This window comes from Chiloscyllium plagiosum, unplaced genomic scaffold (assembly GCF_037043375.1).
Source record: "Chiloscyllium plagiosum isolate Xiang-an unplaced genomic scaffold, Cpla_swu_hap1 HiC_scaffold_17, whole genome shotgun sequence".
Classification (NCBI taxonomy): Eukaryota; Metazoa; Chordata; class Chondrichthyes; order Orectolobiformes; family Hemiscylliidae; genus Chiloscyllium; species Chiloscyllium plagiosum.
The window spans coordinates 4,276,845-4,290,621 of record NW_028270155.1 but is presented as its reverse complement, the minus strand read 5'-3'; the positions used below and the strand labels follow the sequence as shown (position 1 = coordinate 4,290,621).

The 13,777-nt window shown below is 49.5% G+C and overlaps 1 protein-coding gene across 8 annotated transcripts in view; it reads left to right on the top strand.

Moving 5' to 3' along the window:
* The first annotated feature begins 251 nt into the window (after window positions 1-251).
* Window positions 252-13,777, top strand: part of LOC122558192 (transcription initiation factor TFIID subunit 4) — a 370,919-nt gene continuing 357,393 nt past the window's right edge. For all 8 annotated transcript variants that reach the window (XM_043706504.2, XM_087995688.1, XM_087995691.1 and 5 more), the window contains exon 1: window positions 252-1,665. In XM_043706504.2, the coding sequence (XP_043562439.2) occupies window positions 252-1,665 (1,414 nt within the window). The remainder of the gene's footprint in view (window positions 1,666-13,777) is intronic.

The window sequence follows — 13,777 nt, the reverse complement described above, 5'->3', positions numbered from 1 at the left end:
CTATTTCTCCCATCCTGTTCCTTGTTACTCCCACCCTCTATCTATTACTCCCACCCTCTGTCCTATTACTCCCACCCTCTGTCCTATTACTCCCATCCTGTGCCTTGTTACTTCCACCCTCTATCTATTACTCCCAGCCACTGTCACTCTCTGTAAATCCTGACGAGGGACGTTCCCGCCCTGCTCCGCGCGGCGGCTGAAGGGGGAGGGGACATTGAGAGTGGCGCATGCGCGGCCGGGCCCGGAGGAAGATGGCGGCGGGCCCGGACCCGCTGGAGGAGCTGTTCCTGTCAGAGGTGGACGAGAAGGCGGTCAGCGATCTGGTGGGATCGCTGGAATCGCAGCTGGCAGTGCTGCCTGGAGAGAGGAGGCCAACTCTGGCGGGAGACAGCGTCCCTCAGGAGGGACAGCGGCGAGCCGGCAGGATGGCGCCATCGCCGCTCGGGGAGAAACCGGCGGCGGCTCCCCCTGCGGCCCCTCATCCTGGCCCTGGCCTCGGACAGGAGGCAGCCGCCGGAGCTGGTCTCAGTCAGCGTGCAGCCTCCGCCTGCGACCTCCCGCCACCTCCCGCCAACAGCCCCCCTTCCTCGGACCCCTCAGCGGCCGGAGCCCGGGCTTCGGGTGCAGCGACCCCGGGGACCGGCCGCCCCCCTCACTCCTACCGGCCACCGCTTCCAGCTCCTCCTTCCCCATCCCCCAGCACCAGCAGCCCTGCACCCCCTCTGGGTACCACTGAAACTGGGGGGAGAGTCCTTCCCCTGCCCCTCCTAACAATAGGCGAGCCTCGGGTGTCGAACCACCTGCCCCCAGCACCTCCCGGAACCCCACCTCAGGCTGTCAATGGGGTGGTCGCAGTCTGCAGCTCCCCTGCTGTGACTACTACTTTGCACTTCTCCGCTGGAACTGCCTCTGGGACTTGTAGCCATCTCCCCAAGTCTGGGACTTTTGGGTCCAATGTCAGTAGCATCAACACACCATGCAACTCATCTCAAAACAGTTCTCAATTCGTCTCTGTGGCTCAAGACAGCGTCCTGAGTACTAGCACCCCCACTATTGCACTCTCAAGACCGCCAATGCATACTGTGATTGCCAGCAATGTTTTGGGCACTGCACTATCACAGAATGGTTTTGCCCCCCACAACCATGTGAATCTACCTGGATTGGTGCAATTTGGAGAAAAGACAGGCATCCATCAGGGTGCAATAGTGACACAATTGGCTAATCAGACTGTTGCTGTCAGTGGTCCAATTTGCAGTCTCACAGCCACCAATACAGATTCCAGTTCACAGACAAAGCTTGTTCTGCACACTCAGTCTCAGCCTGTTTCTCTTGGTTTATTAAATAACACAGCTGCTCCGATCACAGTGACCAACACTCCAAGCAATCAGTTGCAATACACGGTTACCAGCTCTCTCACTGTAACCAGTGTGCCAGTCAGCATCAATGCAGTTGCAAAACCTGCAGTCAATATAATTGCACAACCTCATGTCGGAATCACAAAAGTCATTTCGTCTGCTCCTGGCATCATCCAAGTATCAGCTGCTCAGTCACAGCCTCTTCGTACTGGGTTAGGGGCACCCCAACGCATTGTAACCCCTCAGCTTATCATCCGTTCACCACAACAACCAACAGTGCAGCTTGCTTCTGGTTTCACCATCCCACCAGGTGAGTACTGTTAAAAGTACAGGATTAGTGACTGCGTTGAGAGAGAGAGAATGTCATAACGTGCCTGAGCAACTCATGATTTTGTTAGTTTTCCGCTATGTTAGCTACTAGTCGCATATAGCTCCTCCAGATGTGGCTAATTGTGGTTAAATATATAAAAAGTTTGGTCAAGTGACTTCAATGTTCATATTTGTACATAAATGCATCTATATAATTTATTTGACTTAGGAAAAAGTGTGCTGTGGATTTGAATTTAAATTTGTTTGTGGATCTTTTGTTGAAATTTATTCGAAGAGTTTTTTGGTAGTGTGCTTTACTTGGTTGTGGAGTAGTAGCTAATGTCTAAATAGATGTGTTTGATGTAATCTGTGAGTTTACATCAAAACTTTTGCATGTGGATAATTTATTATGTATGACTAATCATGACTAGTTGGCAATTTTTTCTTGGAGAACACTTATTCTAAGCAAATCTGTGAACATGCAGGGTTTCAGTAAAATGTTCAAGAAGTACGTTTTGAATGGAAAATATTGTTTAGTGCCCACACGCTATGAAATCCTGTTTTATTCTGGCTGTTGGTGATATTGGACATAAAGGTAAATAGAACTGAGGCTTCACAACACTACCCGAACCTACCCTGTCCCAAATGAATGTACCGTACAATATGGCCTGGCTTTTATCATGATCTTTAAAGTGCCTGGAAATTGGTGACCTCCAGCAGAAGCACTCCTCTATCTGAGCTGGTGACTTGCCTGATGCAACCATGACACTGCAAACAACAGTTAGGTGCGCTGGCAGAGCACTGAACGTGTGTTGTGACTCAAACCTGAATTGCGGATGTACCGCTGGAAGGTGAGTAAAGTGATATGACAGTAGTTTGGTGTTGGATGTGCTGGCTCTCTCTGCCCTATGGTCGAATTGATTCAAACATTGAACATCCTGTTTGGTATTGATTCCACCAGGTCTCTGAAGAATGGATGTTGGTCCTCTTTGGGCTGGTTTTCACATGACGAGAGAGTCCCAGCTACTCTATTAATGACAACTAGAACCGTCTCTTGGATATTCCCCCGTGCCTTCTCATCTGTGGAGAGATTTCCTCCATGGGCTACTCTGACACACTCTTCACTCCCTTCAGCTCCATTTTGGATTACCTTGTGTTCCATCTTCACAGAATGTTACAGCGCAGTACAAACCCTTTGGCCCTCGATGTTGCGCCAACCTGCGAAACTAATTTGATGCCCATCTAACCAACACCTTTCCATTATTATCTATACATGTGTCCAATGTCCATTTACATGCTCCTAACATGGGCGAGTCTACTCCTGTTGCAGGCAGGCCATTCCACCTCCCTACAACTCTGAGTAAAGAAGCTACCCCAATATCCGTCCAAAATCTATCACCCCTCAATTTAAAGCTATGGCCCCTTGTGTTAGCCTTCGTCCGAGGAAAAAGGCTCTCACTGTCCATCCTATCTAACCCTCTGATTATCTTATACGTCTTGGTTAAGTCACATCTCAACTTTTGTCTCTCCAGCAAAAATAGCTTCAGTTCCCTCAGCCTTTCTTCAAAAGACCTTCCTTCCATACCAGGCAACACCCTAGTAAATCTCCTCTGAACCCTTTCCAAAGCTTCCACATCCATTCTATACTGCGGTGACCAGAACTGTACGCAATGCTCTAGATGCGGCCTTACCAGTGTCTTGTACAGCTGAAGCATGATCTTGTGACTCCGAAACTCAATTTCCCTACCAATAAACACCATCACACCATATGCCTTCTTAACAACCCTATCGACCTGGGTGGCAACTTTCAGGGATTTATGCACCTGGACGCAATTTATCAACACTGCCAAGAATCTTACTATTAGCCCAGTACTCTGCATTCCTGTTACTTCTTCCGAAGTGAACTACCTCTCACTTTTCTGCATTAAACTCCATTTGCCACTTCTCAGCCCGGCTCTGCATCTTATCTATGTCCCACTGTAACCCACAACATCCTTCGGCACTATCCACAAGTCTGCTTATCTCAGTATCATCTGCTAATTTACTAAACCATCCTTCTACGCCCTCCTCCAGATCATTTATAAAAATGACAACCAGCAGTAGCCCCAAATCTGCTCCCAGGAGGACCAGTTCAAAATACGTACAACACAGATGGCCTCCTTCTTCAAGGACCGCAATTTCCCCCCCGACGTAGTCGACGGTGCCCTCCACCGCATCTCCTCCACTTCCCGCTCCTCCGCCCTTGAGCCCCGCCCCTCCAACCGCCACCAGGACAGAACCCCACTGGTCCTCACCTACCACCCCACCAATCTCCATGTACAGCGCATCATCCGCCGTCACTTCCGCCACCTCCAAACAGACCCCAGCACCAAGGATATATTTCCCTCCCCTCCCCTATCAGCTTTCCGTAGAGACCACTCCCTCCGCGACTCCCTTGTCAGATCCACACCCCCCACCGACCCAACCTCCACTCCCGGCACCTTCCCTTGCAACCGCAGGAGGTGCAACACTTGCGCCCACACCTCCCCCCTCACTTCTCTCCAAGGCCCCAAAGGAAACTTCCATATCCGCCACAGATTCACCTGCACCTCCACCCACATCATCTACTGCATCCGCTGCAGCCGGTGTGGCCTCCTCTATATTGGGGAGACAGGCCGCCTACTTGCGGAGCGATTCAGAGAGCACCTCTGGGCCACCCGGACGAACCAACCCAACCAACCTGTAGCACAGCATTTCAACTCCCCCTCCCACTCCACCGAGGATATGCAGGTCATTGGACTCATCCACCGCCAAACCACAACAACGCGACGGTCGGAGGAGGAGCGTCTTATCTTCCGACTGGGAACCCTCCAACTGCAGGGGATGAACTTGGACTTCACCAGTTTCTTCATCCCCCCTCCCCCCACCTTGTCTCAGCCGAATCCCTCCAGCCCGGCACCGCCTTCCTGACCTGCAGTCTTCTTCTTGACCTCTCCGCCTCCACCCTACTCCGACCTATCACCCTCACCTTGACCTCTTTCCACCTATCACATTTCCAACGCCCCTCCTCCAAGTCCCTCCTCCCTACCTTTTATCTTCTCCTGCTGAACACTCTCTGCTCATTCCTGAAGAAGGGCCTGTGCCCGAAACGTCGAATCTCCTGTTCCCTGGATGCTGCCTGACCTGCTGTGCTGTTCCAGCAATAAAGTTTCAACTTTGATCTCCAGCATCTGCAGACCTCACTTTCTCCCCAAAACAGATCCTTGCGGCACACCACTGGTAACTGAGCTCTAGAATGAACATTTCACATCAACCACCACCTTCTTTCAGCTAGTCAATTTCTGATCCAAACTGCTAAATCACCCTCAATCGCAAAACTCCTTATTTTGTGCATTAGCCTACTATGTGGAACCTGATCAAACACTTTACTGAAGTCCATATACACCACATCAACCACCTTGCCTTCGTCCACCTGTTTTGTCACCTTCTCAAAGAACTCAGTAAGGTTAGTGAGGCACGACCTACCCTTCATTAAACCATGTTGACTACCCCTAATCAAATGATTCCTTTCCAGATGATTATAAATTCTATCTCTTATAACCTTTGCCAACACTTTACCCACAACTAAAGTAAAGCTCACTGGCCTAAAATTACAAGGGTTGTCCAGACTCTCCTCCTTTAACAAGGGAACAACATTTGCTCTCCTCCAGTCTCCTGGCACTACTCCTGTCAACAATGATGACATAAAGATCGAAGCCAAAGGCTCTGCAATCTCCTCCCTGGCTTCCCAGAGAATCCGAGGATAAATCCCATCCGGCCCAGGGGTCTTATCTATTTTCAGATCTTCCAAAATTGCTAAAACTTCCTCATTGTCAACCGCAATCCCATCTAATCTAGAAGCCTGTATCTCTCTATTCTCATTAGCATTGCCCTCTTTCAATGTGAATACTGACGAAACATATTGTCATCCGATTCCACACACAACTTTGCACTACTGTCTTTGATTGGCCCTAAACTTACTCTAGTCACTGTTTTATTCCTGATATACCGATAGAAGGCCTTAGGGTTTTCCTTGATCCTATCCACCAACAACTTCTCATGTCCCCTCCTGGCTCTTCTTAGCACTCTCGTTAGATCTTTTCTTGCTAACTTATAACTCTCAAGCCCCCAAACTGAGCCTTCACTCCTCATCCTGACATAAGCCTTCCTCTTCCTCTTGACAACAGCTTCAATTTCTTGAGTAGACCATGGCGTGCTCTCTCAACAACTACCTCTCTCCCTGATAGGTATATATTTATCAAGGGCTCGCAGTAGCTGTTACTTGAATAAGCTCCACATTTCAAGAGTGTCCATCCCGTGCAGTTTCCTTCCCCATCCTATGCATCTTAAATTTTGCCTAATCGCATCATAATTGCCTTTTCCACCCAGTTATACCTCTTTCCCTGCGTGATATGCCTATTCCTGACCGTTGCTATTGTAAACCGAACCAAATTGTGGTCACTATTGTCAAAGTGCTCACCTACCTCCAAATCTAACACCTGGCCGGGTTCATTGCTCAGTACCAAATCCAATATGGCCTGTCTACATAGTTTGTCAGAAAACCTTCTGCACACATTGAACAAACACAGATGCATCTAAACTACTTGAACTATCCGCTCAGTGACTTCCGCCACCCGTACTGCCGTGGTCACCACCACTTCCGCCCCACCAGCATTCTGCTGACATGCCCCCCCCACAGACCCCACTGTCACTATCCCCACCCTCCAGAACCCGGAGTGGAACACTACTCCTGCTCATGACTCCACCCCCATTCCCCCCACCATCACACCCACTCCAGTTACAGGTTCCGCCCCCACTCCCAGCTCCACACCCACACCAGATCCCAGCTTCCAGCCCTGCCGAGTTTTCAACAACCCTCCAGACCTCCCCCTCACTGAGGACGAACAATCAGTCCTCAGCAAAGGACTCACCTTCATCCCCCTCCGTCCACGCATCAATGAATTTAATACACGCCGTGACGTCGAACAATTCTTCCGTCGCCTCCGCCTCCGAGCGTACTTTCACAATCAGGATTCCCGCCCACCTTCCGAGGACCCCTTCGCCCACCTCCAACACACTGCATCCACCTGGACACCCCGTGCTCGCCTATTACCTGCCCTCGACCTCTTCATTTCCAACTGCCGCTGGGACATTAACCGCCTCAAACTGTCTACCCCTCTCCCCCACTCCAACCTCTCACCCTCACAACGCGCAGCCCTCCAATCCCTCTGCTCCAATCCCAACCTCACCATCAAGCCAGCGGATAAAGGGGGCGCAGTGGTAGTCTGGCGCACTGACCTCTACACCGCTGAAGCCAAACGCCAACTCAAGGACACCCCTTCCTACTGCCCCCTCGACCATGACCCCACCCCCCCATCACCAAACCATCATCTCCCAGAACATACAGAACCTCATCACCTCAGGAGATCTCCCATCCACAGCTTCCAACCTCATAGTCCGGGAACCCCGCACTGCCTGGTTCTACCTCCTTCCCAAGATCCACAAGCCTGACCACCCTGGCCGACCCATTGTCTCAGCATGCTCCTGCCCCACTGAACTCATCTCTACCTACCTCGACACTGTCCTATCCCCCCTAGTCCAGGAACTCCCCACATATGTTCTAGACACCACCCATGCCCTCCACCTCCTCCAAGACTTCCATTTCCCCGGACCCCAATGCCTCATCTTCACCATGGATATCCAATCCCTCTACACCTCCATCCGCTATGACCAGGGTCTCCAAGCCCTCCGTTTTTTCCTCTCCAGGCTTCCCCAACAGTATCCTTCCACCGACACTCTCATTCGTTTGGCCGAACTGGTCCTCACCCTTAACAATTTCTCCTTCGAATCTTCCCAATTCCTCCAGACCAAAGAGGTAGCCATGGGCACACATATGGGCCTTAGCTATGCCTGTCTCTTTGTTGGCTATGTAGATCAGTTGATCTTCCGTAATTACACTGGCACCACTCCCCACCTTTTCCTCCGCTACATTGCTGACTGCATTGGCGCCATCTCGTGCTCCCGCGAGGAGGTTGAGCAATTCATCAACTTCACCAACACATTTCACCATGACCTTAAATTTACCTGGACCATCTCTGACACCTTCCTCCCCTTCCTGGACCTCTCCACCTCCATTAATGACGACCGACTTGACACTGACATTTTTTACAAACCCACCGACTCCCACAGCTACCTGGATTACACCTCTTCCCACCCTACCTCTTGCAAAAATGCCATCCCGCATTCCCAATTCCTCCGCCTCAGCTGTATCTGCTCCCAGGAGGACCAATTCCACCACAGAACACACCAGATGGCCTCCTCCTTTAGAGACTGCAATTTCCCTTCCCACGTGGTTAAAGATGCCTTCCAACACATCTGATCCACATCCCGCACCCCCGCCCTCAGACCTCACCCCTCCAACCGTAACAAGGACAGAACGCCTCTGGTGCTCACCTTCCACCCTTCAACCTTTGCATAAACCAAATCATCTGCCACCTCCAAAAAGACCCCACCACCAGGGACATATTTCCCTCCCCACCCCTTTCCGCCTTCCGCAAAGACCGTTCCCTCCGTGACTACCTGGTCAGGTCCACGCCCCCCTACAACCCACCCTCCCATCCTGGCACCTTCCCCTGCCACCGCAGGAACTGTAAAACCTGCGCCCACACCACCTCCCTCACCTCTATCCAAGGCCCTAAAGGAGCCTTCCACATCCATCAAAGTTTTACCTGCACATCCACTAATATCATTTATGCATCCGTTGCTCCCGATGCAGTCTCCTCTACATTGGGGGGACTGGGCACCTCCTAGCAGAGCGCTTTAGGGAACATCTCTGGGACACCCACTCCAATCAACCACACTGCCCTGTGGCCCAACATTTCAACTCCCCCTCCCACTCTGCCGAGGACATGGAGCTCCTGGGCCTCCTTCACCGCTGCTCCCTCACCACCAGACGCCTGGAGGAAGAACGCCTCATCTTCCGCCTCGGACCACTTCAACCCCAGGGCATCAATGTGGACTTCAACAGTTTCCTCATTTCCCCTTCCCCCACCTCACTCTAGTTCCAAACTTCCAGCTCAGCACTGTCCCCATGACTTTTCCGGATTTGTCCTCCCTGCCTATCTCCTTTTCCACCTATCCACTCCACCCTCTCCTCCCTGACCTATCACCTTCATCCCCTCCCCCACTCACCCATTGTATTCTATGCTACTTTCTCCCCACCCCCACCGTCCTCTAGTTTCTCTCTCCACGCTTCAGGTTGTCTGCCTTTATTCCTGATGAAGGGCTTTTGCCCGAAATGTCGATTTCGCTGCTCCTTGGATGCTGCCTGAACTGCTGTGCCCTTCCAGCACCACTAATCCAGAATCTGGTTTCCAGCATCTGTTTTTACCTATACTATTCCAAGTCAACACTGGGGAAGTTTATATCCCCCATAACAACTAGCCTGTTACTCTCGCTCCTATCGAGAATCATCTTTGTTATCCTTTCCTCTACACCCCTGGAATGATTTGAAGAGCTATAGAAAACTCCCAACAGGATGACTTCTTTCCTGTTTCTAACCCCAACCGAAACTACCTCAGTGGATGAGTCCTCGAGCTGCCAGAGGAAGTGGAGGAGGCTGGTACAATTGCAACATTGAAAACGCATTTGGATGGGTATATGAATAGGAAGGGTTTGGAGAGATATGGGCTGGGTGCTGGCAGGTGGGACTAGATTAGGTTGTGATATCTGGTCAGCATGGACAGGTTGGATAGGGGGGTCTGTTTCCGTGCTGTGCATTTCTATGATCTATGCTGTAATACTACCCTTGATTAACAATGACACATCCCTGCCTCTTTTACCATCTTTTCTGTTTTTGCTGAAACATCTATATCCTGGAATCTGCAACAACTATTCCTGTCCCCCCTGTAGCCATGTCTCTGAGATGGCCACAACATCGAAATCCCAGGTACTAACCCATGCTGCAAGTTCACCCACCTTATTCCAGATGCTCCTGGCATTGAAGTAGACACACTTCAAACCAACACTCTGATTGCCGGTGCCCTCTCGCGACCTTGTAAACCTATTCCCTGACCTCACTACCCTCAACCTCCTTTACACTGGAACTACAATTCAGGTTCCCATTCCCCTGCTGCATAAGTTTAACCGCGTCCGAAAATCATTAGCAAATCCCCCTCCGCCCCCACCCCCACCCCCACCAAAGATATTGGCACCCTTCTGGTTCAGACGAAGACCATCCTGTTTGTAGAGGTCTCACCTTCCCCAGAAAGAGCTCCAATTATCCAAGAATCCAAAACCCTCCCTGCTGCACCATCCCTACAGTTACCTGTTCAGCTCTGCTCTCTCCCTGTTCCTTGCCTCACTAGCACATGGCACAGGCAACAAACCAGAGATAACAAGTCTGTTTGTTCTCGCTCTGAGCTTCCACCCTAGCTCCCCGAATTTCTGCCTTCGATCCCCACCTTTCATCCTACCTATGTCATTGGTGCCTATGTGGACCATGACTTGGGGCTGCTCCCCCTCCCCAACAAGGATCCTCAAAAGACAGTCAAAGGCATCACGAACCCTGGCACCTGGGAGGGAACATACCAATTGTGAGTCTCTCTCTCATAGAGTCATAGAGATGTACAGCATGGGAACCGACCCTTCGGTCCAACCTGTCCATGCCGACCAGATATCCCAACCCAATCTAGTCCCACCTGCCAGCACCCGGCCCATATCCCTTCAAACCTTTCCTGTTCATATAGTCATCCAAATGCCTCTTAAATGTTGCAATTGTACCAGCATCCACCACTTCCTCTGGCAGCTCATTCCATACACGTGCCATCCTCTGTGTGAAAAAGTTGCCCCTTAGGTCTTTTTTATATCTTTCCCCTCTCACCCTAAACCTATGCCCTCTAGTTCTGGACTCCCCGACCCCAGGGAAAAGACTTTGTCTATTATTCCTATCCATGCCCCTCATAGTTTTGTAAACCTCAATAAGGTCACCTCTCAGCCTCCCAACCCTCCAGGGAAAACAGCCCCAGCTGTTCAGCCTCTCCCTATAGTTGAAATCCTCCAACCTTGGCAACATCCTTGTAAATATTTCTGAACCCTTTCAAGTTTAACTGTACCTCTTATGCTCGCATCCAAATCATTTATGTAAATGACAAAAAGTAGAGGACCCAGCACCGATCCTTGTGGCACTCCACTGGTCACAGGCCTCCAGTCTGCAAAACTCTCATTCCCACAAAACCATCTATCTGCCCCCCAGACTATGGAGTGCCCAATGACTAAAGTTCTGCTCCTCTTCCAACTTCCCCTCTGAGCAACAGGGACAGACACTGCGTCAGAGACCTGTACTCCATTGCTTACCCCGGTAAGTCATCCCCCCAACAGTATCCAAAATGCTATACTTGTTGAGGGAGCCACCACAGGAGACGCCTGCACTGCCTGCTGGTTCCCTTTCCTACCTCTGACAGTAGCCCATCTACCTTCTTCACATGGCTGTGGAGTAACTACCTCCTTGTAACTCCTCTCAATAGCCCCCTCCTGAATGATTCGAAGTTCATCCTGCTGCAGCTCCAGTTCCCTAACGTGGTTGTCAAGGAGCTGGAGTTGGTGCACTTCTCACAGGTGAAGTCAGCAGGGACATTAGAGGTGACCCTTACCTCTCAGGTACTGCAGGGGAAACATTCAACTGCCCTTATCTCCATTTCCGCTACTCTAAGTTCCCAAATAGACTGCCGGAAAAAAAAAGAAACACAAAAAATGGTACTTGTCACCTTACCAGCTGACGGGCAGAATGTTTTTTTTTGGTTAGAGGAGGAGAATGGGTGGGAGCCACTCCCCAAGCAGTGTTTCAGATAAAGCAACTGCCCAAATATGTGGCCTCGTGACCTCTCCGACTGCATTCAGGAACTGAAGAAAAACGGGAACTAAAAGACATTTAAACCGTATACTCACAACTGGACATTTTGATAGTTTACCTTCTGCTTGTGGATCCATTCTCTCACATGTTCTGTTATCTAGACAACCCCATGGTGCTTTAATTCCCCTATAATGGAGGTCTTTATGGAGATTTCCAGTACCAGTTGGATCTGAGATAGTGAGCGTTCTATGGAATAGGTATTAAAATACCTTTCTGGCTCCCCAGTCTACAATGACCTTACTAGAGGAATTTGTATTTTGTTTGTGTATAAAGTACAAGAGGTAAGTACTTTCTTTAGTGCATTGAGTTCAGAAGTTGGGATGTCATGTTGCAACTGTACAGGACACTAGTTAGGCTGCTTTGGAATACTGCATTCAGTTCTGGTCTCCATACTATCGGAAAGATGTTGTGAAACTTGAAAGGGTTCAGAAAAGATTTACAAAGATGTTGCTAGTGTTGGAGGGTTTGCTCTATAGGCTGAATAGGATGGGGCTATTTTCCCTGGAGCGTCATATGCTGAGAGGTGACCTTGCAGAAGTTTATAAAATCATGAGGGGCATGGATAGGGTGAACAGTCAAGATCTTTTCCCCAGTTTAGGGCAGTCCAAAACTAGAGGGCTTAGGTTTAAAGTGAGAAAGGAAAGATTTAAAAAGGACCTGAGGGGTAATGTTTTCATGCAGCAGGTGTTGCGTATATGGAATAAGCTGCTAGAGGCAGTAATGGAGGAGAGTACAATTACAACATTTAAAAGGTATCTGAATGGGTGTTAGGTTCCCTTGAGATTCTTAGACGCTTGATGTAATTGCAATTTCTCAACTTCTGTGAATGGCCACAATTTATTTCAGCAAGTACAAGCTTTTGGAGGATCACTTAACAGACTTCACCGTGCTTGCGAAGCATGTCAAGCGAGGCTTCCTGAACAAGAGAACCATCCTCCCTTTATACAGAGTTTTACATCACAGTCAGTCATGCACACAAGACATAACCTCCTGCCACTCCCCATAGTCACATGCCACCCAAAAACAATGTAAAGTGATTGTTTTTGGAAAGTATCTAGTGCGTGATTAGGTCATTACTTAAACTGCAGCATTTACAGAATATGTTTAGATTGTCACTTTCTGCCTGCAAGACAGAAAAACACACCCTCCCTGAGGCATCCAATTTCTTGTATGTCAGCAGAACAAATTAACCCTTTAACATCTCATGGGTACACAAATAGGAAGGGTTTAGAGGAGTATGGGCTCAAAGCTCGCAAATGAGACTAGATCAGTTTTGGATATCTGGTCGAGTTGGACTGAAGGGTCTGTTTCCAAGCTGTACATCTCTGATTCTATGTTCAGAAGGTTCTTTTCCACTTTTGGCTGTTCTTTTTATCTATTGCTCTTGATACCTGCCAACTGGTGAGAAAGAAGTCACGTGGGTTGAATTGAAAATCTCGTGGACTGGCTGTTGGATCTGTCCAAAGTGATGGTTTGTAAGTCAGAGATGGGCGTTGTGCATTATGTTGCTCTGGCTGCCTTTTGCAGTATTGTCCTTGTCTAGGTGCCCTATAATCCCCACATTGCGGAAAGAGACCATTTGGCCCATTGAGTCTGCACCAAGCCTCTGAAGAACATTCCACTCTGTCCCTGTAACTGACCCCTGAATTTCCCAGGGCTAACCCACTTAGCCTGCTCATCCCTGGACACCATGCATTTTGCATGGCCAATTAACCAAACCTGCACATGTACCTAACCTGTTCGTGGGATGAACTGGAGCATCTGTTGGGAATCCACACAGACAGTCACCCAAGGGTGGATTTGAACCCAGGTCCCTAACGTTGTGAGGCAGCAGTATGAATCACAAAGCCATCATGCCGTCCCCAATAGGAGGGTGTATGCAGTATCCTCAAGATTTCCCATGATTGTACATGGAATGTATTGCAGCTGCTGGTCACGATATTCATTAATTGGTGTGCAGTTTTATGGGCTCATTAAACTTTGGTGTCATTTCAAGGATACTACATGACTGCACATTATGCTTACTTATAAATTGTACAAATTAGGATCAGGAGTAGATCACTCGCTCAGCCCCTTGAACTTTTTTCTCCATTGAGTAAGATCATGGCTGATCTGATGACTTGAGCTCCCTTTCACCCCTTGCTGACCTACTATCTATCCTCCTCTGCTTTGAAGCAGAAGCTTT